Source organism: Athene noctua, chromosome 20 (genome assembly GCF_965140245.1).
Source record: "Athene noctua chromosome 20, bAthNoc1.hap1.1, whole genome shotgun sequence".
NCBI lineage: Eukaryota > Metazoa > Chordata > Aves > Strigiformes > Strigidae > Athene > Athene noctua.
Genome location: NC_134056.1, coordinates 613,076 through 638,554, shown reverse-complemented (window position 1 = coordinate 638,554; position 25,479 = coordinate 613,076). Strand labels below are relative to the sequence as shown.

Here is a 25,479-nt window from a genome sequence, read left to right as displayed (position 1 = left end):
TTGGCCTGGGAGCTGGAATTCCTTGACGGCTTTTCTGTAAAAATAATACTGCGGTTGGGCAGTTTGGGGTTTGTTTACACGGAGCCCTCCTCACGGCCTGCCCTTGCGTGGAGGCTGGTAATGAGACGCGATGTGCTGACTTTTCCAAACTGTTGTTTGGAGACTGTAACCGAAGTTGCTGTTTCCTCATTAGAATGGCCTTTGTCAGAGCATCTTTAATCAACAGGCCCCCTAGAGACGGCATTTTTAGAACTCCTTTTTATACCTCCTCTTGGAAGTTCTCTGCACTGCACCTCGTGAAGAAACTAATGAGATGCTGTGAGAGTTCGGGCTACTGTTAATTAGAAGAGGTCTGAGGAAGAAGTACTGCACATACATTAACTTTATCTTGGCTCACATGTCTCCGCTCTCCCTCTGTCTCTTCTTTCCAGGTTGCACAAACAGCAGATGGCTTGGACGCTGACCTCTGGAAAGATGGCTTATTTAAATCCAAGGTCACACGATACCTGTGCTTCACGAGAGCCTTTTCAAAAGAAAATGTAAGTCCATTTGCTGAGTGTCTGCATGATTTGCATCTGTACCTGATATGCTCTCACCCATAAGATGATTCATTTTATAGAGCCAATTATAATTCAGGCAGGCATTTCACTGAGTTTGTGTGAGTCAGGAGGCAAATTGCAGCAACTGGATATTTGCATTTTGTCTGTGTTCTTCATGAAAAGAAAGCACCGGCAAAATTTGCAAGAAAAGCAGCAGAAAAAGGAATGCTTGCGTTTCAGCAACCCCTTCACGCCAGCTGTAGCAATGGGTGCTGCATGGTCGTGATCCTGACGAATTTCTGTCTCTAATTACCCAGAGAAGCAAATGCTGCAGGCAGTGCTGGTGAAGGCAGTGTTGGTTTCTGGATCCCAGGGCATCACAGATACTTTCTTGCTGGATTAGCATTTCATTCTTGGATGTTTTTGGTGCTGATTTTTGAAAATTTGCCCACACGGTGCATGTACTACTATATTCTCCTAATATTCTAGCGTGGCTATGAAGCATAAGTTAATCTCTGATTAATGGCGGTTGTCTGCCCACACCTTCCGTGGAGGAGGGCGGACCACGTGCAGTGAGAGCCTGGTGCCTTCTCCTGTGGTTTTGGTTGAGGCTAGTGTGAAAACTTCCTCCTTTCTGGAGGAACTATTTAATTCTACAATGAATGCACTCCATCTAGTGGGTAATCCTGCTTTTGGTCGTGTTTTGGATATTCGCAGTGTCTCGGTTGTCAGGGTATGGAGATACCATTTTGTACTCGTGCTTTCACCAACGACGGGAACAGAAAAGCGGCTGCGACTTCCGAGCCTGATCGTGGGTCCTGACAGGAAGGCCGGGGGCTGCCAATTCCCAGCATTTGACCTTTATGCCATCCGCTTCCCTGCCTGCCTCTAGATTAAAATAAAGCTCCAGAGCTAGGGGAAATATTGCTTCCTGGGATGGATGGGCAGTAATTGTGCTTTTCATCCTGCAGTACCTGCAGTAGCAGGAATAATAGCCCCAGAATAGGCAGGGAGGGTATTTAACAGAAAGATCTGTGACGATTTGAGTACTAAGTTTATCTGTGGCTACCTTAAATGTGAGGTTGTCAGAAATAACTACAGGATAGCAGCAACTGCTGGCTACCAGAGACAGGGTAAATACCCTCAGTCAGTGCCTTTGGGCTTTTGGCAGGAATCCTCTGCTCGTGTGGTTTGGGGGCACGTTCCTCGTGTCGATGGGGAGCGAATGACAGGGAGCGTGGGGGCGCCGCCGGTCCCGGCCGCACGGGGCTGGGCCAGGCGCTGCGGGGCGAGTCGCTGCCGGTTGCCTCGAGCCCCGTGTCGGCGCCGTGAGACCCGGGGTGGTTCTGGGGAGCTCCTGGGCAGCCCCCAGCAGCGCTGCCGACGTTTGGGCGCTGGCGGGGGGCTGGTGCCGCTGTGGCTCGTGGCCCAGCAGGACCTTTCCCTCCCCAGCCGTGCCGGGCCGATGTGCTGCCCAGTGGGGACCTCGAGGGTGAAAAGGCCTTGGCCCTGCCCGGTGGCAGTGACCTAGAGCTCTGCTCTGGGACCAGGAGGCTCCTCTCACCTCGACCTTGATCTGTTCCTCTGCTTTGGGTTGGAAGTTTTACTGCTCAGGGCTTTTTTTAACAAAACACTGAAGAACGTGTTGTAGTTAGCAGAGTCGATGCCCCTCGGATACCTGGTTTATAACGGAGGCAGTCTGTAGTGTCTCTTTAGCAGAATCGTCATTCTCAACAGCTCACAGCGTTTGACAGGTTGTGAGGACACGGCTGGCGTTTGAGTGTTGCGGTGAGGAGCCCCCGCGTGGTGCATCTCACGGACGGGGGGCGTTGTGCCCTTTTCTCCGCTGTACGTGGCAGAGCATCAGTGCTGTCCCCGCGTTCAGCAGGTGACGAACTTACGGGGGCATCTCTCCCCCTTGCCTGCTGCCGATGGAGGAACGATCGTTGGTCCAGCTGAAAGCTGCGCACTGATGTAACACAGCCAGACAGTTTGGATAAATAAAACATGAAAGGTGAATCAGCAGTGACCACTGCACCTACCATTTCCCGTGCCAGGAGCACGTTGACTGATACGCTGGGGCTCCGCAGCATCCAGCGTGGCTCGCTCTGAGACGCCCTGGCCCAAGCGGGGACGGGGCGGGGGGGCTGCGGGGGGGAAGGACGTGTGCGGTGGGGCAGGCCTGAGGCGCGGCGGCCCTCCTGCCCGGGCGCTGGGGAAACACACAACCTCCCCAAAATGAGCTCAGACCTGATCTCCCCTCATTTCAGAGGCTGCAGATTTAAATATGTTTTTAAATAGTTCAGGGTAGTAATCAGGGAGTAGAGGTTTTCCTGAAATACTCTGCCAGATAAAAACTAAAGGAGGTACTTAGCAACCAGTAACAGTAAAACACACTGACATGGTTTGATGGCTTAGGATGAAATTTTAATTGTTCTGTATTGCATTTCTGTTTATAAGGCTGTGCAGTAACTAAAATGTGCTTTTCTTCCATACGTGAATCCAGATTATTGGCAGCAATGCTGGCTTTAACGAGAACTGCAAAGAAAATCTGGTCTCTAAACAATTGTGGAGGCTGTCATTCTGAATTGTGTTTTGAGCTCTTCAAGCCTTGATTAATAGGACGAGGCATCAGTTCAGAATTCGTATGGACTCCAAGTGAAGTTCTTCGTTCCAAATGGCCTGCTCTTCTGGAGCGTGCCTACGTTTGGAGCTAGAACCGTGTCTATTCAGTACTAATTAGCTAATGCATGTAATAACTTTGGCTGTGTCTGCAGGAACCATCTTCCCATAATGCTTTCTGCTGTTACTGGCATGGAAATGTCGTGCTGCTGTTGTAGAGTGTCTGAGAACTAGGTGACCTGCTTAGTCGATGAGTTAGGAGAGGTAACATTTTGAACTGCTATTTCCAGAGGGAAGAGTTTGGTTGTGCTTTGGAGGATCCAGAAGTACAGCAGCGGGTGAGCTGTGAGAATCTGTAATGCTGAAAGTTGTCCAGTATCTCCTAGACAATCATTATGTAGCTCCTGTGGAGGGGACAGTTGTGAGCGTTGGCTTGGTATCTCCTTTCTGTTTTTTGAAGTTGGTGGTCAGATGCAGTGACAAGGCATCTTGGGGTGCAGCAGGTGAGGAGAGCTGGGTTTGAATCTGGTGACACCGTCGTAGCCAACTGTTTCTTTTCTCTCTCCAAAGAGTCATTTAGGCAACGTCTTGGTGGATATGAAGCTCATTGACATCAAGGACACTTTACCTGTGGGCTTCATCCCCATCCAGGAGACCATCGACACACGTGAGTTGGGGGCTGAGCCTCAGCCCCAGCCTTGGCTGTGGTGCCTGGGGGGGGGGGGGAGCCCCGGCCCGAGGGGCACACTGAGCCCCGCGGCTCTCGGGGTTACCTGTGCACACTGGGGGCAGCTCCTGCAGTGAAGCGGCCCTCGGTTTTCCTGTACTCTTCAGGGTTTTTGATCAGCTGCCTGACAGTCACCAGCTCACCTGCTGGAGCGGCACCGCGCCGGGCCAGGAATAGTTTATCCCTTCATCTTGCAGGGGTGGACTAGGCGGAGGGGAGCAGAGCTGCTGTGCTGAGGGCTGTTCCCAAAGGGCGGCTGCGGAAGGGCCCGTGCTCGTGGCGCTGGGCTCGCACACGCCCGGTTCTCGCCTCCCGCCATGAACGGGCCCCGGCCGCGTGCGGCGGGCGGTGCTGGGTGGGGGTGCGCTGGCCCGTGCTGGGAGAAGGCACGAGGGGATGCCCGGGGAAGGCACCATCCTGGTTTCCACAAGGCAGAAATAGCTTTGCTGCAGCGCTGAAGCCAGCAGGTCCCACGTGGTGTGTTGGCGTCCCACGAGACTCGTGGCGGCGGCAGCTGGGGCCGCGTCGGGGCGCAGCAGGCGGCTCCGCCTGGGGCGGGGGAACGCGCCGTCACTCGGCGGTGGTGGGATCCAGCCTCGCCGGGAGGGAAGGGACCTCCGTGAGCCTGCTCTGCAGGGAATCCCTCCGCTGGGCCTGCAGCAGGTGGGGATGGCTTTTCAGTTGCTACCGACCTGGTTCTGATTTGAACCCGTGACTGAGAAGCGAAGGGCTCTGCAGCCCGTTTCCCTTCCCCTGGGTCACCCCCGTTCCCTGGACAGTCCCAGGGCACGTGCGGCCCCTGGGAGCACTGGGCACTGGCCCCGTGCTGCTGCCATTTTTGTGAAAGTCCTGGTGAACAGGAGTCCGTAACTAATGTAAAATGCTTTGTATTGCAACCCATACAGTCTTTAAAGCAGAGGCACTGTCTGTATTAATGAAGTGGTGCATGTCCCTGCCTCCGGTAGCATGAATGAACACATTTCGATTGACTGTTTATAATCTGTTTACTTAAAATTAACTCTGGTTAAGCATGTGCCGTTAATGAATCCAGCTCCTAAACCAAGCTTGCTACAGACTGCAGACTCTGGCCAAGTGTGGAAGAGACCAAAGGCAAACAGTCAGCTTCGTGCTTACTGTGAAAGTCAGCTAAGAGGCACTGATTTTGCTCAGAGTTAAACGTGTGGTCACGCATGTTGCTGTGCTCTAAGTGGCAGCTGATGTGCAGTAAATATAATGAAATATAGTGCTCCTTACTGGTTCTGAGAAAATGTTCAGATGTGGAAGCCTTAAACCCTGGGCTCCTAAAATCAGTTTTAGGCACTTCAAATAAAAGCCCTGGTTTGCTAAACAGAAGACTAGACTTCAGGGATACAGGTATTTAGCATCCTGCGAAGCAGCGCTGCAGCTGCACAGATGCTGTCTTGTGACACACCTCGCACTCTCTGCGCGTTTATTGGCGCTGGTGCGACAGCAGATTCCAGCGGCCGGGATGGATTGCTTTCTCCAAGGTGCGCATTACGGAACAGGAGGAGCCTGTAGAGACAGGGCTGCTTGCCATCTGTTGAAGCCAGAGCATATTTTTAAGCTGGAGGATATTTATTCATGTTAAACTGAAGCTTTTTTATTTTGCAGGCACTTGTCTGTAGTTTTTCCCCAGCTTTTCATTCAGGGTCCTCACTTTAGATTTTCAGTTTATCGGTAGATCTGTCACAGCTTTCAAGCGCCCACGTTCACAACCAGAGAGCTCACCTTGGCGACCCCGAGGCTCCCGCGGGCCCCTGGGGGTGAGGAGAGCGGGGTGCTGAGCGCTGTGGAGGGGTGGGTCGTGGGGCCGGGCTGTGTGCGCGTCCGTGGGCTCGTTGCACCCCTGGGCCGTAGCTCCGGGAGGCGCCGCGGGTAACGTGGAAGGAGCACAACTGCTGTGACACAGCAGGAAGGGGCCAGCAGCAGGTTCCTCCGCCCGCTGAACACACGTCGGTGCGTAACAGTTGCCCCGTAGGAGGTCCCAGCAATTACTGCTTTATAAATCTGGTTTATCCCCACGAAGATACCGGGGCAAACGCGGTGGGAGTATCGTTTCGGTGTTCCCTCACTGAGTCAGGAGAGGTCCCGAGCGCTGGGGATGCCTGAGGCTTGGGCAGAGGCTCTTGCTGCCAGCCCCCGTGCGTGACAATCTGCTTTTCTGCCGCTCCTCCGCGCGCTTTGGTTGGCTCTTTGGAAGCACTTGGCAGAATAAATTGACGGGTTGTGTCAGCAGCTTCCAGGCATGTTCCTGGAGGCGATGCTTGTGGGAGGAATGTTTAGATGTGACCGGCCGGCCGGCGAGGCAAACGTTACCTTGGAAGGAGAAAGCCAAGGTGAGAAGTACGCAGCAGTGGGAGAATCCCCTGCCGCTTGCTGTGGTGCAGAGCTCTGTGGCACACGTGGTGCCTTATCCTCTCTGCAGAGGGGAGGGGGTGTTGGTTTATCAGGGTGCCTAACAACAGCTCTCAGGCAGCGTACAGAGAGCTCCTAGAGTCACTGAATGGCACGGCACTGTCTGGTTTGCTGACATATATCTGTTCTTTGGCTCCAGTTCCTGCCATAATTATCTGCCTAATATCTGGAGAGACAATAAATAACATTTATACCTTAATCTTGCATAAAAACCACCCTGTGTTCTGGTTCTGGGTTGTTTCTGCAGAAGAAGTAGCTTTCAGAAAGAAGAGGCTGTGCATTAAATTCATCCCTCGCGATTCCACGGAGGCAGCGATCTGCGATATCCGAATCCTGGGCAGATCTAAACAGGCCCCTCCTCAGTACACGTTCATAGGGTGAGTACCCCTGGCTCCGGGACCTGTCCTCAGAAACCCACTCGGGCCGAGGCCAAGCACCCTCTTTTCCTGTAATTACTAAGTAGTAATTTGTAAGAGCTGAAGCTTGTCCTTAGAAGAGCCTACCTAAGAACAGGCCTTACTGAGCTTGATGTAGGAATTAGCTAACCCTCTTTTTTTCCCATTAGACTGGTTCTCACTCACTGAGGTGTTTGTGAAACCCTGATCCTTGCGCACCTGCGCAGCATTTGCTTGTGGCTTTAATGTCTCTGTGTCCTCACGCAGGGAGCTGAACAGCATGGGCATTTGGTACCGCATGGGCAGAGTTCCACGCAACCACGAACCTTCCCAGCCTGCGACTCCTCCTTCCCAAGTACCATCCTCCACACCAGCTCCTAACCTGCCAAGGTACGTTTTCTGCTTTCCAGCCCCTCCTGCTGGATGCTGCCTTGCAAACCTTCCCTGGCAGAATCAAGACCAGGGTGTCACATCGGTGAGAGCGTTACGTGGCACGATGCGATAACGAGGGAATGGGTTATATCTGCCTACTGGAAATTCAAAAAGTCAGAAGAAAGAAAAAGCCCCCAGAGGAAGGGAAACTGCAAACTACAACTTATCTTTGCTTTAAACTGTGCGGGACGTTTAGTTTCAAACAAGTACAGGTGTGTCACCCCTGGGCCGTGGGCCAGAAGTGTAGCCAGGCTGATGGGCCTCCTCGACCCAGGGGAGGCAGAAGCATTCATACAGATTTCAGTGCACAGGGAGGCAAGTTCTGCTCCTTCCCCAGAATCGGTCTGCTCGTGGTTTGAGGTACTGCCCCCGTTTTTTCTCTTCTTGGACCCGAGCGCTGTGCTCCGGTGCTGGTGCAGGCCGAGCAGCCCGAGCGGTGCCCCCGGGCAGGCGCCTGCTCGGGGCCTGTGCGGGTCGTTTTCCCGGCGGTAGAGACAGTATTTGTGTGTGTGTGTGTGTGTGTGGATGCACGTGCTTGCGTGTATCTAACAGGAGTCCTGTGTTGACAGCTGGCTTGCTGGATTTCTCTGGACGAAGCAGAGTGTTGTTAAGCAACAAGGCAGCGCAGACAGAGGTTAAACTGCGCTTGGCGCCGCCGGCGCTGGCTCGCCGGGGACGCAGCGTGAGGTGGGCTCATCCCCGGAGCTCCAGGGCGGGCCGGTGCCAGGGGACAGCACGTCCTCTGCGGGTCCCTTTGGGCTTTGGCTTCATGGAGCGAACGTGTATTTCTGCAGGAGGCACTTGGCGCTGCAGATACGTTTACGGTGTTACAGTAACGTCGGGAGCTGGATTTCGAAGGAGGCAGCAGGAGCCAGCTCCAGGGGGGTGGGTTTGTGTGCAGAGGTCGTGCTGTCCTGTGGGTGCACAATACTCCTGTCCTCCGAGTCTTGGTTTACAGGTCATTTCAGAGAGTGACGCTCTTGAACGGCTGTAAACCTCCCGAAAAATCTGTCAGGTGTCTTTTGAAGGCAGGTGTGCACCTCTGAGCCTTCGCCCGTGACCCAGACTTAAATCTCCTGTCTTGCAGTGGCTCTTGGAGCTCCCCAAAGCATGTGGGCGTTTCTTTCGCTGAGTCCTGCTCGGTCTCCTGCCACGCTGTGGCACGCTGCTGGCGGGCCCGTGCTGTCAGGTGTGCTGCAGGCAGACATGCTGTCTTGCTTCTCAAGCAGAGATGGAGGCAAGAGAGATGAAAAGCCAGCAGCCTGCTGGAGGTTTCAGCCTGCCCCCCCGGGAGCTGGTACGTTGTTTTGAAGCTCCGCTGGACATCGGCTACATGCTAGCACAGGCCGTGCGAGATCAGAGGAAAAGATGTCTTGATTTTAGAGCACAGATCTTCATTTTCTGTCCGCAAGAAATTCCTGCCTAGGCAGATTTCCACAATAAAGAGAAAAAATTATCATAGCAAGAGAATGTCAATGGCGGTCCTTAATCACTAAGTGTGGAAGGGTCACTTTATGGCCGAGCAGGGAAGGCTGCAGAGCAGCGTCAGAGCTATTGGGAACGGGGCCAAAATTAGAGCTCAGAGCATCAGCGACAGTCTGAAAAGAAGTGTTTACAAGGCTTATATATTTTATAACCTCTTGTTGTACAGTTTATGGTTTACAATGGCTGCAAGGAAATTGGATCAGTTTTGTTTTACTTGCCAAATAAAGCAAATGTCAAAATAGTCAATATAAAATGTATTCTAATTTGGCTGAGTTAAAACAGCCAGTATGCAGTGGAATAATTGAATGTTACATTAATGCCTCCTAGTAAAAACCACCTGTCTGTAGCCAGCTCCACTCTCATGCCCTGTGCGTGATTTACAGGTAACTTTTACACCACCAGCCTGATCATTCAAAGCATCTTTCATGTCTGTTTTTTTACTCTGATTATTTATTATCCAATATATTTGTTAAGAAATAGAAATGTATATAAAGGTGCATCCTGCAAATATTTCATTATTATGGGGAACACATACTACTTGAAAGCCTTTCCTAATACTTTATCAGCAATGTGGTAAGTTACTCAACACTTAATGTTTGTGGAAGATTGTAGTCACAAGTAACCTCTTATTTTTACACCGCCATAGAGAGATGAGGTTGCACTGTAGCCAGTTTGCTGGTTTATTCCGTGTAGATATAACCCTGGCAGGAACAGCAGCGAGTTGTTGATGCTGCTGTGAGTGCTGAGAGAAAATGGGTGAGCAGTGCTGAACAGGGCGTGTGTGGAGGTTCTGCCGTGGGGCTGGTCGGGTGTTTCGGCTGTTCTCTTCAGCTGCTGTCGAGAATTATAAAATAATTCTAAGTCAAGGGGGCGTGCCGGGGTGCTTCAGAGCAATTGCTAACACTGGACATAAACTAGAGCACTGAAACACACCAGTGAGCTTCTGCACAGCAAAACCTTCCTGAGTGGAAGGGCTTTTGCTGGGGGAGACGCTTGTTTCTGCACCGGCCATGTTTCCTGCTCTGATCTGTGATACAAAGTTCCCGGTGGCAGCGGAGGGCGGCACATCAGAGCTTTGTCATCTGTTGGGGGTTTGACCTCCCCGGCTTGCTGCGCGTCAGCGGTGCTGCTGCCACCGCTTGTGTCGCGGGGTTACGGCTCGCGGTCGGAGCTGCACAAGGGGAGCCTTTGTTTGATATTCCTGCTGGACTGCACACGTTATTTTTCAGCCATTTCTCCTCCTTGGTGTTCCCTGCTGCAGGCATCTGGCTTAATGGGCTCTATCGGCAGCCCGGGCGCACCCCAGCGAGGGGGGCGTGCTGTGCCGCGGAGCACAGCCCTGCCATTGTGCAAGGCATCAAGCTGCTTTACTGTCTTTTCTCTCCAAATTCTGCGACAGCTTCTTGGCACTAATGGCAGCCTGGAGAAATGCACTTGCAGTTTCCCATCCTAGAAGGCTGCTGCTGAAGAACTGCTTTTGTTGACTTGAGTCACCAGTGGGAGGTTAACGTGACTTTCCTCAGCAGCTCTGCGCTCGGGGCCCGCGCTCTCCGGTGCCGCGTGGTGACGCCGCTTTGGGGAGCAAGAAGGTGATCCTCCCCCAAAGGAGGCGTGAGCATCGGGTAACTCGCCCGGCCCTTTGCCCACTTCTGCCTCGCCCCGCCTGGGGATCGGCGACTGCCAGGGCGTGGGCTGGGACCCGGCACGAGCGTTCGAGCAGCGTCTCGGGGCTCAGCCCCCCGCCATGCCCCGAGCTCTGTCGGAGCAGGCTAGAGCAGGGTTTGAGTGTGACATTCTCCTCTTCAGGTCCAGTTCCAGCCTTCTGGGGGCCACTCCCCGACTTCTGTGAGTGCTCACAGAGCCAGCCTTGAGCCCTTTTGCCTTGTGGCTGCCTACGCGATGGCTCCCGTCAGCCGCAGAGCGTCGTGAGCCTGCGTGGCTTCTGCGGGTCGGGAGCGCGTTCCACATCCCTTCCCGAGGTGCGGCGGGAGTCTCTACCACCGTCACTCAAACAGCCCTCTCACAATTTGTCAGCTGCGAGCAAGATGTCAGTCAGTGCTGCTGAAGTGTGTTTTACAGTGACAGACATAATTGCACTTAACTTTTTGCGTGGATGTTATCAATCTGTGACGGATACTTTGGGAAATGGAGCACTCTGATTGCAGATGATGTGTCACAGGCGTTTAATCTTCCTCTCGCAGAGACCAGGATTCAGTCACAACTTTTACTTGTTGATGTCAGGTTTTGAAAATGTAGATTCGTGCTGACCCTGGGAATCGTTCAGTCATTTAGTTTGCAAGGCTGTCATCTGAAAGGTTAATGGCTTACCAGGGAGAAGGAGGATCTTGCTGCAATCCACTTGTATTCGTACCGTGCGTTAGCGTGGCTGGGCGCTCGCCGCTGGGCTTCAGAAGGGCAGAAAACTCCTCCTGCGCTGCCGCTGGCGCGTCTCCCCGGCCCCTCGCAGTGAGAAGCCCCGTGCTGGGGCGGGGGAGAGGGCAGGCCGGGTCTGGGGCAGGGGTGAGCCCGAGCTGCAGGGCTTGGTGGGGCTCACGGTGCTCACAGGGTCACGGACTGGTCAGCGGCTCGAGCCACAGGCGAGCGGAGCCGTGTCGGCCCCGAGGGCCGCGCCTGCCCCGGCCGGGAGAGCCCAGCGGCGCGGGAGGGACTTGCCGTGCTGGCGGGGCGGTGGGTGGCAGCCCCGAGCATGCCCCCCGCAGCCGGCACCAGTTTGCGGGGCCAGTGGGGAGAGGGTCTGGAGAGGGACACGCAGCCCTGCCTGCCGAAGCCGGCACGGGGTAGCCGGGTGGAAAGGGCCCAGGGTTTTCTCCCGGTTGGCAAGGCGGAGCGGCTGGGCCGGCCCCAGCGGCAGCGAGCGTGGGGTGAGCCGGGGCCAGGCGAAGCCTCCGCGGGCACAGGGGTCTGGGGGTGCGGGGGTCCGCGCCTCTCCCTGCTGCAGGCCTCCTCCCCGGGGGTCCCGGCGCTGCCGGCGCGGGGCCGTGTGCCAGGCCAGCCCCGGGGCCCCCGCACACGTCTGCGGTGGCTGAGTCCTGCCCGAGCCACGGGGCTGATAAACTCGCGGAAGGGCTCGTTGGTGCTGCGGGGCTGGCGGCCGCCCCGTGCCACCGCCCGCCCCTGCCACCGCGCGCTCGGGCCTTGATCTGGCAGCGCGTCGCACCAGGGAAGCGCTGCTCTGGTTTTGATAAGAAGATAACAATTGCCCTACTTAAACCCCTGAAATAAGAGCAGGATGTGTAGTTTTTCCTCCCGTGCTCCCAATTACCTTTTAAATAGTTAAACTACCCCTCCTTAGGAAAGGGAAATGATTTGCTCCTGTTCCTCTGCTCCCAGTGGAGCTTCATGTTAAGGAATGTAAGAATTTCCTTTCTAGGCAGAGAAGTCTGATTTTTCAAATTGATTTATTAATGGTGTTTGAACTTTGTCGTGTAAGCTTGGAAAATGATCAGTGTGTGGCTTTCTGCTGGAGGCTGATGATGTGCAATAGGTGGCAGGTAATAAAGCAGCCCCCGCCAGCCGGTGCGGCACGGGGCTGGCGCTGCCGCCGCGCGTCTTCCCGCGGCCGTGGATTAATTGAAGGGAAGTGGGAAGCCTTTTGCCTCCCCTGTTTCTTAAGTAGCTACAATATTATTTAGAAATAACTTAACTTTTTCTTTAAGACGTTTAAAATAAATTTTCTGGAGGGCCTGTAGAGGAAAGGTTCCAGGGTTTCAGTGCTTACTCTGCTCTGGCGTGGAACCAAGCCAAGACTTCAGAAAGCTGCCGTGGGCCCGGGGGCAGACGACACTGGCAGCCCGATGGCCAGGGCGCTTCACAGAGCCGGGGGGGCTGCCTTAGAGTCCCTCATCGGACCCAAATGCTACCAAATAAGGAGTACTTTGGGATGGATGTTTCTGGTTTGACTGGAAAGCGCTCTGAGAAACGTTGCCAGTGGGATCTCCAACAGCCCGATCCTCTCTGCAAACTGCTTCCCTCTTGGTGGAGTTGCATTTTCTAATCTGCTTCATCAAAAGAGCTCTAAAGTGCAACTACCTTCTGATTTACAACTAATAAAACATATTCTTTGGCTCGAATGCTCAACTCGCGTGTATCGTGAAATACAGCACAGTATTCCTAGGTTTAGAACTACGTACCCTGCAAGAGGCCAAGAGCGGTGCAAGGGCTGGGTTTCACATCACAGTAGCTGTGGATAAAAAACCCGCAATGAGACTGAAACAATAAGCTGGAGCTTGGAGGAAGCGTTTCCACAGACCCTTTCCGGTGGGTATGGTTAGAAGCAAAACTGAAGGCTGAAATGTCCGTGATGAGTGTACCCTGTGCAAACCCGAACGTGATTGTCTGAGCAGGTAAGGGGTGCTGGCGTGGTTATCCGGAGTCTGCTCCCCATAAGGAATTTGTTACGAGGCTGCCCTGACCGCGTGGCTCAGATCCAGCTCAGCTGGATGAAGACGTGCAAAAACTGGTCAGAGTCCAGTATGTTTTAGTGGTAGAAAACGATGATTAGGAAAAAGTGTTTGAACAATACGCGTGGTTTCCAGGCACAAGGGTCCCCTGCAGCAGCTGAGAGACAGACATTAGCTGTAGTTAGAAGAAGCCTGATTGATTTAGCCGATTTTGAGGATGCATTGAAAAATTTGGGGAGTGCTCTGAGTGAAGAGGCTTCGATCTCCTTAGAGTCATTTTTCTTTATAGAGCCCTGCTCCTGCTATAGTCATATTCCTGGAGGCATGTTTTCTTCAGGGTATAGCGGAGGGTCATTAAGTACAAACTGAAGGTATTCATTCAAAGACGCTCTGTACTCACTTGTTAAATAAGCCCTGCGGGGGAATCGAGCGTTTTTTCCCTAAAACTTGTGTTGTCTGCTATTTAATATGATCTCTGCCACTGTTGATTTGTAATCTGTGCTTTCACCCTGAAGTGCATGTGGTTGCGTTCAGATATTTCCTTCTTTAAATCAATCACTTTCACCATTTTCCAAAACACTTCTTGAGTTTATTGCTTTTAGTAAAGTGTTTGGACTGTCATTATTTATTACTGGCAAAGTGCTGACAACGTGCTCTTCCCAAATGAGTCTTTATGTGGAATATTTGTTTAGCGGGTTGTGCGGGGCCGGCGTCGCTGCTCCCCCGGGGCTGGGCTGTGCCTGCAGCCCCCCGGGGCTGGGGGCTCGGCCGGCCGCAGCCCCCTCTGCCTCCGAGAGATGCTCCTCAGCCGACGCCTGAGCCCCGGCTTTGTTGTGCTGATTAATTTGACAGAATTTAAAATCCTAACCGCGGAAGCTTACACCGTGTGTAATTTATCTTTTTGGAGTATTTCTGCTGTTTGGCAATTTTTCCCTACTGCTTCATTATCTGAAAACTCCTGACTCTGGAGAGCAGCTAGTGAAGGATGTGGAAAGCTGCGCTCTTCCCGCTGCAGCCTCCAGAGACGCCGCGCTGCTCATCTAAGACAACCACTTCATAAGCACTTCATGCTTACAGTACGAGGTCTCCGTTCTTTGATGCAGTCCTCTGCCTATAACAATTTAATGGGCTACAGCTCAGACTTCCAAGCAGCGTAAATTAAACTTGTTGGGTTTTTTTCTATTGTTTGGCAGCTGTTCTACCCTGGTTACTTAAGTCCTCTGATCTAAATTAATCCCTGTACAGAGGGAGCTGCGGGAGCTTCATTCTGCATCAAGCCTTACACTTTGGGTCGCTGGTCTGCGGTAGATCACGCTCCCTTGTTAGCGTCATCGGGGTTTGTTCCCTTCAGCTGGGGATTGCTCCGGCTTTGACAGGACAGCACAGCATCCTTTCCCCCTCTCCTCGAGGCGTGGCCGTGCCGGGGGGCTGCGCGCAGGCAGGCCGGGTGTGCGGCTGGGTGCGCCTGCAGCAGACGGGCCTTCTCCCCTCTCTGCAGCTGGCAAAATGAAACGGGTAGATCTAAAAGTGGAAAGAATCGTTCACTCCCTTTTTCATTCTCCCATGCGCTTGGGCTTTTATAAAACCTGAATCTGGCACCACCAGCCCTCATTGATTTTTGGGAAACAGGATATTTTAGTAGCTTGGAATGAGATGAAATGCTTGCAAAGCCCATATGTTGCTTGTTTTAGGGAAAGGGTCAGGAAGGTTTTAGAAAGTATTTAAATATTTGGTTTACACGATGAGAATAGATTGTCTGGAATGAAGTCCATTACCCGAGGTGATTCTTGCCTCACAGTTTTGTTTTTCATTGCAGTTCTTTGGAGTATGAGGTAGGTGTTCTGGCATCGCAATGCCTGAGCACAGTAAAAGTTAAGGACTGTGAATAAATGCTGTAGATGGGGTTCTGGACACGGCCAGAGCCGACGATATCTGCCGTGGTGTTGTCTGTGAGCTGCAGTTTGGAAAATGCATTCTGCTGGGTGAGCGGTGGCTGCGACGTCCTCTGCTGTCTGTCAGCTCCTTGCTTAGAAATGGGCCTTTTCCTCCCTCCGCAGGCAAAGCTTTCAAGGTGGTTTATGTTTCTTGAGAGCTCCAGCCTGGTATTAACCTCTTGTAGGTGTGTTTTCAGCTTTCTACAGCTTGGAGTTTAATTGTTCTGTCCTCAGTTTTTCATGAGGCGTGATCTTTGCGTAGTCCATTGATTATGGAGGATAGAATCGTTTTTATTTGAAGGGTTCCTATGAGACTGCCGTTTCTGCGGCACCGTTCTTAACTTGGTTTAAAGCAAATTGCAGTCGTGCAGTCGTGATGGTGGACCAGGACAACTCCAGGCTGCAGCGTGCAGGGTGGTTTCTAATATATTTGGTAACGTGGGGCGGTTCTTAGAACTTTTGCCTGATTTCTCCACCACGGTCATCCAATCCAGCTGGAAAGTGAGAATTTCGCATTGCTCTTCTGCTGTGCATTGTTGATATTTTTATATGAATTACGAAGCACCCTTTGATATCTGGCGTTTCCCCTTATGATCCTCTGTTACCTTTTATGAGTACTTTCCCCCTGACTTCAAAAGCAGTTCATCACCTTCCTGCAGACAGTTATTAATAACTGATTTGGAACCGTCGGGCATTCCTGGGCCTGTTTTATGCGAGTTTCTCTCCAAAAACATTCAAAAAGTGACCATAATGTGCACAGACCTCAAAGCGCCTTTGCGGGCACGTGAAGGGTCTCTCATCACGTGCTGCTTCCCTTGCTGCTGTTTGTATTGTTCCATGGATTTAGTGACTGAAAGAAAAGCTGAAGTTAAGAGAGTAATTAAATCTGCCCTGCCCTGAACTGTGCTGTTGCAGTAGTTTCATCCTGGAAATTATTGTATGCTGGGGAGAGATATTTTTCCTATTTAACCCGTGCTGGAGCAGCGTGGTTTTGACTTTGGCGTTGGAGAGCGTGGCTGGAGCCCGGCCGGGGCAGGCGTCTGTCTGTCCTTCCCGGCAGCGCCAGAGCCGCCTCGGCGCCTCCCTCGCCGCGGAGGGAGAAAACGGCTTTTTGTGATGGTTCAGAAGGAAAATAATTGGCATGGGGATAGTTAATGGGAGTTGCCATTCCTTAACATTAGAGATTCCACTAAAGTACTAATAATTACTGTTAATATCTTTCAGTGGAAACTTTCAGAGTAAACGAGCGCTGGTTGAGGCAGTATTTAACGGCGTGCTGCTGGCATGATAAGAATGCAAATAAGCGTTATTAGCCTAATGATTTTGCTGTCACCATGGCTGTGCAGCAGTAGTGTTGTGAATATGTCATGCAGTACCCGTGAATTTGGAAAGTGTGTCAAAACACAACTTCAATTAGTTTGCTCTAATTATGGCTCTAGAGAGTTCATAACTATATCACTCCTCATTAAAAGAGATTCTCTTATATGGATTAATACGGCACATGAAGGGGTGTTTGAGCGATCGGAGGCAGAGCTGTGCGGAGGGAGGGTGCCCGCGGCCTGGCGGGAGGTGCGGTGGGTCCGGGGCAGCGCCGGGCTCCGGCCCCGTCCCGCGGGTGCAGGGCAGGGGCTGGGACCCCCCCACGCGGGGTGGGCAGCAGCTGCTGTGCCCCTCGGCACAGGGACCCGATGGGGGAGGCTGGGCAGATCTGCAGTGTGAAAAAAAAAATAAAATCAAACAAACCCAAACCAAACCCAGCAAAACACAAAAGCCCTAGACAGAGATGTGGCCCGAAAGCTCTGCTGGGCTGAGGGCGGAGGAGCGCGGGCAGCAGCCCGTGCCCGGGCGGGTCTCCCGCCCCCCCGCCGGCCGTTGTCTCTCTTCAGTCCTTTTCCCGTCGCCCAGCGCGTTCTTGCTCCGTGCAGCGGGGAAGAGGTTCTTGTGCTCGCAGGTGAGCAGTTGGTGAAGGGTTAAAGTAGTAATTGTTTAAATCTTTTAGGCTTTCCTCCCAGTTCTGTGATAATTTGATGAAGAACTTCACCCTAATTAAATATTCAAATTAGGAATAAGTGTCAATATGGCTTCCCATTGCCTGGAATGATGATTAATTGTATTCAAAACTCTAGTGGCCACTGTAATCTAAACCAAACCGTTGTTCTTGATTATTTCTGCAACACATTTACCATGTTTTTGTTTTAAAATTTAAACTAGTAATTGATTTGCCATATGCCGCAGAGCTGCACATACTTTCACGATATGTGTTTAGGAACTTGGGGACTTTGTAATTGGGATTTTCTTGCTTTTCAATGGCAGACTTTTTTTTTTTTTTTTGTCTTCTACAATGCAAAATGATTTGGCTTTCAGAACGCATAAGGAAAATGCATTATGCAATCAACTTAGTAGGTATAAGTTATATTGATCCTGGCCAAAGTTTGCATTAATTTAAAATAAATTAGACTTTGTTTCCCATTTTTCCCTGCAATGTCATACTTGTAAAAAAGGGAAGGGGGAAGGGGGGAGCTGATCTTCTCGCAGTTACTGCCATCCGTCTGGTGGTCTTGCAGCAGAACAGTCTCCTTGGAGAGAGCTGCTGTCCTCGGCGCGGCCGGCTGGGAGCGATGAAATGCCCCGTGTGCCCGAAAGCGGCCGTGGCGGGGGGCCACGGGCCGTCGTTTCCACGTGCCCTGGGACACCGGCCGAACGGGCGCTCCCGGCTCCCGAGTCGCTCAGCCCCACGCGCAGCGGGGGAACATCTTGGTGGTTCCGGAGCGGGGAGCGGGGGGACCCCCCGCGGAGCGGGGCAGCGGGGTCTGGGTACGGCGCTCCTGGGCGCGTGGTCAGGCCCTGGGCCGCCGAGCGATTCGTTTTAATTACCCGCGTGGAGCCTGCGCTCTGCTTCAGCATATGGCGCTCGGAAGCCTGGTGCCCGCCCGAGCTGCCAGGCACGCCGGGAGCGACTGGGGACTCGGTTCAGAGTCTCTCTGCAAACTGAGGCTCGGAGCTCTGCGGGGAGCCCGCGGCTGCTCCATGGCGCGTGCGCGGTGCCGCTGCCCTGCGCCGGCTGCGGGAAAGGGCTGTCCGGAGGGAAGGAGGGTCGGCCTCTCCTGCACCAGAAGCTGGTCGAAACTTTTGAAATCCTCTGCTCAGAAAGGGGCCTTTTAAGTAGATCCGCTTTGTTTACTTGCAAAGCTATTCCTGCTGTTTTGTTTGGGGTGAAAAAAGCAGCCCCCTGTACGAGCCAGAGAAATTCAAAAGTCTGTCTGTTCACTCTTTTGGTGCCTCAGAAAGTATTTTTGGATACTGCTATTAAAAAACAAATGAGAAGCGTGTAATGCCTACAGGCAGCAGTCTTCTGTTTTAAAGTGTGTTCATGACAAACCTGCCTCTGCTCACAAAGAGTCTCATATGGATTGTGTTTTAAATAGCAAACTGTTAGCCAAATTTGAAAATATTTTCACACCATCTTTTTTTGGTTAGAAATAGCTTTGGGAAGCACAAGCACACTCAAACCGATGTTTGCTTTTTCTTATTTTATCCGTGCTGTTCACCATCAGCTGCATCAAGGGCTAAAAATACATAGGCCTTCACAAAATGTGTGCGGTTTTTAAAGGCAGATAATTTCCAGATGATCTGCTCGGTAGATAAAACCTGCTAGCTGAGAACGTGGATTTGATGCTCTGCTGGAAGGTGCCCAGGGCCCTTTCACGCAGCTCGGGCGTCCATGAGGGGACACAAAGGGTGCCTTGTTCTGGCAGGGGGGCGATGCCGAGGCTCTTGCCGTGCCCAGAAACTCTCGGTCGCTGCTGCCTCTGCCTCCTGCTGCGCCTCTCTGGGAGGAGGGTGCGTCCTCGTTACGTGTGGCAACGTGGTCCAGAAGATTAATGATAACGTTTGATAAAAATTCACACAGACCTGGGATCAGTATTAGAAAAATACAGATTTGAATTAAAAGGGAAAAGCCGAAATCTCTCATCAAAGCTTAGAAATCTGTGGGCCATCAGTGACGGCCACTAGCAGGACCTGGCAGCAGGCTTGGCCAGTGGCCTCGCTCGAGGCCTGGGCCACCAGGTGCATCCTCGGTGCCGTGGCTGGCGTGGAGCAGCTCCCGGCTCCGGCGGCTCGTGAGCAGCCCCGGGCCGAGCCCGACGGGAGCGGGGCCTGTCGGGTGCCGCGTCCACCCTCCCTCTCCGCCTGTTCCTGGGGAGTCACCCACCTCCTCTTCTAGCCTGTGCCCAGGATTTTCCTTTTAGTAAGCTCTGAGCCACCAAAAATAGTTTCAACTTCACTTCCACAAGCTCTGCTTTTTCCTCTTTATAGGGAGGTTTAATGGAAGTGTAAAAATATCTCCGCGCTGCGGGGGCACGGGGCAGACGCTGCTGGGAAGGGGCCGTCCCGCGGCTGGAGAGGGGCCGGGGGAGGTTTGGCTCCGCTTGTCCCCGGGGCTGGCGCAGGGGCACTGGGCCTGTGCCTCTGCCCCGGAGGGCGCGGGGACCTGCGCCTGCTCCGGGGAGGCTGGGGGCAGCCCTCGGTCACCAGGAGACGTTCAAAGATCTTATTTATGAAGCTTCTTCAAGTTTTTGGTACGGATGAATGTGAAGCGCTTGCCGTTAGCGTGTTCTGCCTTGAAGGAGACGCAGTTGAGTCCCGCGGGGTGTTGGGGGATGCTCCTGATGTTGAGACTTGTGTTTGCAGAGGGGGTCCCCTGCTCGCAGGCTGGCCCAGGCTGGCGGCTGGCGAGGAGCTGCCGTGTCCTGCCAGGGCGGGGGGTGGCCGCCTCTGTAGCGCATCGGCTGTTCGCCGAGTCTGTCGGTCAGCAGGGTGGGGGCATCACACCAGGGTGTAGATGGGCTCACAGCTGGGCTGAGGAGACGGTGAAGCAGCTGAACCACCCTCGGTCTCCTCCTGGGAGTAGGGGCCTGCTCTGGCTTTTACAAGCAGTGTTAAAATTAATGTTTACTGCTTAAATCGTCAGGCAAGAGCGACCTGACGGCAGCAGAAACCTTCCGCTCTGTGGTAACGTCACCTCCGTTTCCCATCTCTCGTCCTCAGGCATATCTCACTGACGCTCCCCGCCAGCTTCCGAGGGAAAAGTCACAGCACTCGCCTGGACTTGGAGCACCAGCACTCGAATCTGTACGCCATCTCAGGTGAGCTGGCGCTCGCAAAGCTTTCCGTGTAGTCGGACGTGTAACCAAGCAGAGCTTGCGCACGCAGCCAGCCATGTGGCACCTGTGCGGGAAACCTCCGTCTGGCTTTTCCTCGGTGCCGTTTAAGTGTCGAGAGCAGAGGGGGTGCAGAGAGACCCCCAGACGTGCCCAGGCACACGTGCACTGGCAGCAGACGTCACCGCTCGCTGGGGGGGTGCTGCTGCCCGCGGAGGGGCCGGGTGGGAGCTCTGATGGAAGCCAACACTGACACAAATTTTGCGCCTCGTCTTTCTCATGGTCTTCGCAGGTGAGTCATGAGAGATGACACCTCTGCCCGTTTCATGGGAAGCTTTGTCTTGCATTAGGGCTTATTTGAAATAAGATGTTTGGATACGGGGAGTTGTGTGTTACTCGTAAGAAGCGTGTGCTTGCGCAGGCACGCTCGGTCGCCCCAGCTGCAGCTTTCTCTCTGTTCACTGTTCCAGCCTGGTATACAAGTGCTAGAGCCAGTGATAGTTTCCAGATGTCACTATGGAAAAAACCTGCCAATGAATAATTTAGCTGGCTTTTATTTTTAACTAGTACTAGTTGGCGGGGAAAATGTGTATTTAAAGAGAGGATCAAGCCCATCCTGCACCCGTGCAGGCCCGGGTAGTTGTTCTGTGCTCCGGGACCCCGCGGTGGGTTGGGTTTGGAGCTGGGGTCCCCTGGGGCAGGCCTGGCCTCCTGCCTTCCCTGGAGGGAGCTGAGAAGGAAGGGGCCCAGGAAGAGACGCCTCTGGGAGCCAGGGGCAGGGCTGCTCCAGAGCTCTGCCTCATGGGGTCTGTCGCTCCTGGACGTGCCGAGAGCTCCGAGGCCTGGAGCGGTTCACGAACCGCAGCAAAAAAGGACTTTTGGTTCTGCAAGCTAAAGAAAACGGTCGGGCACAGCTGTGACACAACAGTGCGTTTCACCTGCCTCTTCTCTTGTGGGGCTGGCTCAGGTTCTGCACTTCAGCTGAGCAGTGCAAGAGCACTGTTTTCCTTAGAATTATTTTTTTGGGTGTAGTATTACACCTGAACAAATATTGTGATAGGCACGGTAGAATCACACTTAGCCACAGGTTGCTCTTTGTTTGTCATTTTTTGCCAGAAGAGAAAAATACTGGCTTTAAACCTGACTCTGTCAAAAGGTACTGGAGGTGCAGTCCCTGCCTCTGGCTGAAGGAGATTTTTCAGGACAGTTTGGAAACGCAGAAGGAGCAGCGGTGGGTTCAGTGGGCTGTACGACAGGTAGTGCTTGTGCATAATCAGGAAGAGAAGATGGCAAAAATGTGCCATTCGCAGGTTCCTGCTATTAATAGTGAGTGACAATTCTAACATGGGAACATGGCATTAATTCATGTACCATAATCAAAGGGCTATTTGAAAGGTAATCTCTGGCTGAAACTGCAGCTTCAGGTTCCTAAATAGATGGAATATAACAATTGCATAATTCTTGTCAGTACTCATTTTTCTTGTTACTCTCCTGCCCTAATAGATTTAGAAATGTAAGGGGAGGCGTGTTCTTGTGCTCACACGAGAGTCCCCCGTGGAGGACAGAAAGCTGTGCTTCCTCTCCTGAGAGAGCGTCGAACGCACAAATCGCGCGGCAGCAGCTCCGCCTGAGTGTCACTGAGCACAGCCCTGCTCTGGGGCTGCCTCTGCGGGCGCTGCAGCCTGGAAGTTGACCCGTTCTGCAAAAACCTGAATGCTCTACTGGATAATCACAGCAAAGCACAAAGGGCCTGCAAAGCGCCATGGCGTCGGTCCTCTGCATTTGCACGAGCGCGCTTCAGTCAAAGTAGATAACCCCCCCCTCGCCCCCCCCGCGTGCACGTTCTCGTCCAGACACGTTACACGAGTTGTTGCGCGTCCACGTGCTGTAATGGCTATTGCAGCTGCGAATCATTTCTGAAGAGAGGGTCTTGTCATATGAAACGTCCTGTGCGTTGGCAGGGCTCTTCACGCGTAACTCCTGACCGCTGCTGCCTTTTCAGCAGCCGTGATGAGGTGCTGTGACAATTCCCTCTGCGTGCGTAACCATTGCCGAGGCAGATCGGCCCCCGGGCGCGCTGTGGAAACCATTCCGAAGTTTCCTGTTCCGTCGGGGTCGTTGCAGCCAGTCCGTTTTATCTGCGTGGCGATGCGAGCGCTCGCTGCAGTGCCATGGCAACGGGAAATTTATTAACGCGCTTCCAGTGCCGTCCCTAATTGCTCTGCCGGGGCGCGGTTTGCCGCGGGGGGGTCCTGGCGGTGGCGTGGCAGCGGCGGGGTGACCCGGGGCGGCCGAACCTGCGGGCTCCCTCCCTTGGCTCTCGGCAAAATGGGAGGTTTCCTGGTGCTGGCGCAGGGAGACAAAAGCCGTTAGGAACAGCCTCTTTTCTTCCGATTTTGGTATCGCCTCAGTCTGAATTCTCGTGGTGGGGGCAGGATGGGGCACTGAGGAAAGGGGGGACTGCAGAGTTGCAGCGTGGTCGCGCTTCTCTGTAGACACCCGAGATTTTCTCAGCAGTCAGTGAAAAGAACGGTTCCAGCTGGGGTTCAGCCTGTTTGTGGAAGGTGAGAAGAATTTTGGCTGTCGAGCCTGCTGGTATCTCAGAATATCTTTTGGCAGAAATGGCCGTACCCCCGCTGGAACCGTCCTGTCACTCCTCGGGGTGTGCGCTGCCGTTACTGTCACAAAGCTGGAGTCAAGGAAAACGTGGTCCTGGAAGCAGTAATTACAGTTCCTAACCAGCCTCTTGTCATTTCTCCCTTGGCGATGAAACACTGGGTGGGTGACCACAAAGCTGGGGACTCCTGGTTGCACAGTAGAGGAATCGGCCCTCTGCCCGCCCCGGCCCTGGGCCCAGCACCGCTGGCACCGTCCCGCCGCACCCGGGGCAGGATCCCTTCTGGGTCCGTCTGCGGAAGGTCTCTGGGTGCTGCGGGGAGCGCGGTGCCGGGGAGCTGACAGGTTTAATGCGCCTGTTGGAAGGGGCAGCTGCTGGAAGAAGAATGCCTCGCTCCAGACAGACCTGTCGACAGACACTGCTCAGTATTTCACAGCGTAGTCTTTCTTCATGGCCTTCAGCTTAATTAAGATGTTGTTGTGACTACATACTGCCTTCATTTCAGACTTCAGCATCTTCTGGCTGCATATTGCTTTGGCTTATCAGAGCCACAAGGACAGCGAGGGAGAGAGGGAGCCCTCTCAGGCAGCCACAGATAATAACGTACAGGGAAAATTCCTGAATGAAGTGAAAAATTATTTATAATAATGGTACTCAAATAGAAGGGAAATAAGTCACTCTAAGGGTATATAAATTTTTATGATAGTGTATAAACAGCCATAGCTTGCCTTGTCTCCCATCTATCCCTGCAGAGAATGAGGGCAACATCTAGCATAAAGAAAAATATAATAAGAAAACGAAGAAATGAATGGGAAGAGCTGGAGGATTGATCACTCGGTGTATTTGTATATCCTGATGTAAAAGGTGCTGCTGACAGGTGGCCAGGTTTCTTCTGTATAAAACCATGTGTGTGCTGTCAGGGCGGTGTGAGCAGCCTTGTTTCGATTGATGAATTGCCTGCTTTCTTGATTAAACCTTCCGTCACTTAAGAAACAAAAAGCCTGTGTTTGGATGGCAGAGTGGGACATGTCAAAAAAATCTGTCTGCTTTACCTTTGTGCAGATGTTGGGCACAGACTGTAACATGTATTATTAAAATGAATGTGGCATTTACTGTGCATTATTTCTTTCCTGGGAGAAAGGACCTGTAAATTATATGCTAATAATAAGCTTTAACCCTTTCAGAAACCAAGAGATTTAGGAGTGCGGGTATTCCTGCAGGCCTCACTAATTGGACGGGCTCTGTCACCGCTGCGGCGCTCTGGAGTTAATAACCAGTGTCTCAGGCCAGCGTGCTGGTGCCTCTTGGGGATCTCACCTCCCGGAAGTTTTCTGCTGTGTAAGTGCCACTGAAACGTAAACCTCTCGAATTACAAAATCCTCCGCTGAAAGGCCCCTTCAGATTCTGATTGCAGGCGAAAGCTCTCTCCTGCCTGGGGACGAGGTTGCCCAGCCAGCCATGCAGGACCCTCCGCGGGGGGCACGGCCGCCGGAGCGGCCAGGGCCTCCCCCACCAGCTCTAACCTTTGATTTCACTTTCAGAATCGCTTCAACCTGCCAGTTTGAGACGTACTCAACCGACTCGTCTCAGGAAAAGGATTAGGGATGGAAAAAAGGCTTAACACACCTTGCAGAGCACATGGCAGGATCCTGCCTTGGAAACTAGTGACTGAGTTTGCAAGAGGGAGATTTTCAGGCCCTCAGCTGGGGTTTCTGGGAGCTCACGAGCTGGCCCAAGCGCTCTGCTTCCCCACGCTGAGGGTTTTCTCTGCTGAAGTCAGGTGGACAAGGCCGTGGCTGGCTTTGGGGTGTAACCCCGCACGCCGCTGAGCAGCGTTGTCTCTTTTTGCCCTGAAATTTTGCAGTAGCCATCTTGGGTGTCATGCTGCAGGTAGACGGGTTTGTTGGCTGTCGGGTACAAATTTATGTGATATGAATACAGGACTGTCAGTACTTGTGCTTCCTCTTGACCCCTTCTCAGACTCGGGACAGAAATGGCACTGCACGGTCTGTCAGGTACCGCACAGCCCCATCACAGTGTGTGCACAAAGGAATTCCATCCACTTTGTACCAGATCTGTGCATGAAGCAAGTGTATGAACTTCTGGATAGTGCTGCAGTCGTCATCTCGTAGGCAGAAACCGAACTGCAGCTGCATAAACCTGTCTCTTTTCTTCTAGCAGAAACCTGGAGATGAGGTGATCAGAGTTACCCTTGGATGGGACTGAGTTTCATTTTTTGAACACTTAAATATGGAAACTGTGCTGAAAAAGCAACAGAACAAAAGCCGAACATACTTTGATGTATGTTTGTTGATAATATTTCCCAATAATGCTTGCCAGCTGTCAGCCCGAGACAATGAAAGCATTGGTGCAAGTCCTTGAAGCAGTAGCTGGTGTTCCCTCGGCACCGGCGGCAGAGGCGCGTGGCCCCGTGCAGCTCCGCCGCCCCGACACCGGGTCTCGCCTCCCCAGAGCCGGCCCTGGCGGCCGGAGCCTCGGCAGCGCGGCGGCTTTCCCAAAAGCGCCAACGCCGGGGCTCCCCAGCGGTGCTGGTGCCAACTGAACGGGGAGGTTTTGGGTTTCTTTCAGAAGAAAAGTGCCGTGTCCTCTGGGCTGGAGCTCAGTGTCCCATCCCGCAAGGTCCCAGGCGTCACCCGCTGCTGAGGCCACACCCTGGGGCGCAGGAGGCCGAACGCTGGCCGTTTATTC

At 53.1% G+C, this 25,479-nt stretch overlaps 1 protein-coding gene across 4 annotated transcripts in view; it reads left to right on the top strand.

Moving 5' to 3' along the window:
* The window catches only part of MVB12B (multivesicular body subunit 12B), a 59,808-nt gene that overhangs the window by 11,236 nt on the left and 23,093 nt on the right, over positions 1–25,479 (top strand). For all 4 annotated transcript variants that reach the window (XM_074924066.1, XM_074924068.1, XM_074924069.1 and 1 more), the window contains 5 exons: positions 432–539; positions 3,732–3,828; positions 6,572–6,701; positions 6,987–7,109; positions 20,041–20,138. In XM_074924066.1, coding sequence (XP_074780167.1) covers positions 432–539; positions 3,732–3,828; positions 6,572–6,701; positions 6,987–7,109; positions 20,041–20,138 — 556 coding nt within the window. The remainder of the gene's footprint in view (positions 1–431; positions 540–3,731; positions 3,829–6,571; positions 6,702–6,986; positions 7,110–20,040; positions 20,139–25,479) is intronic.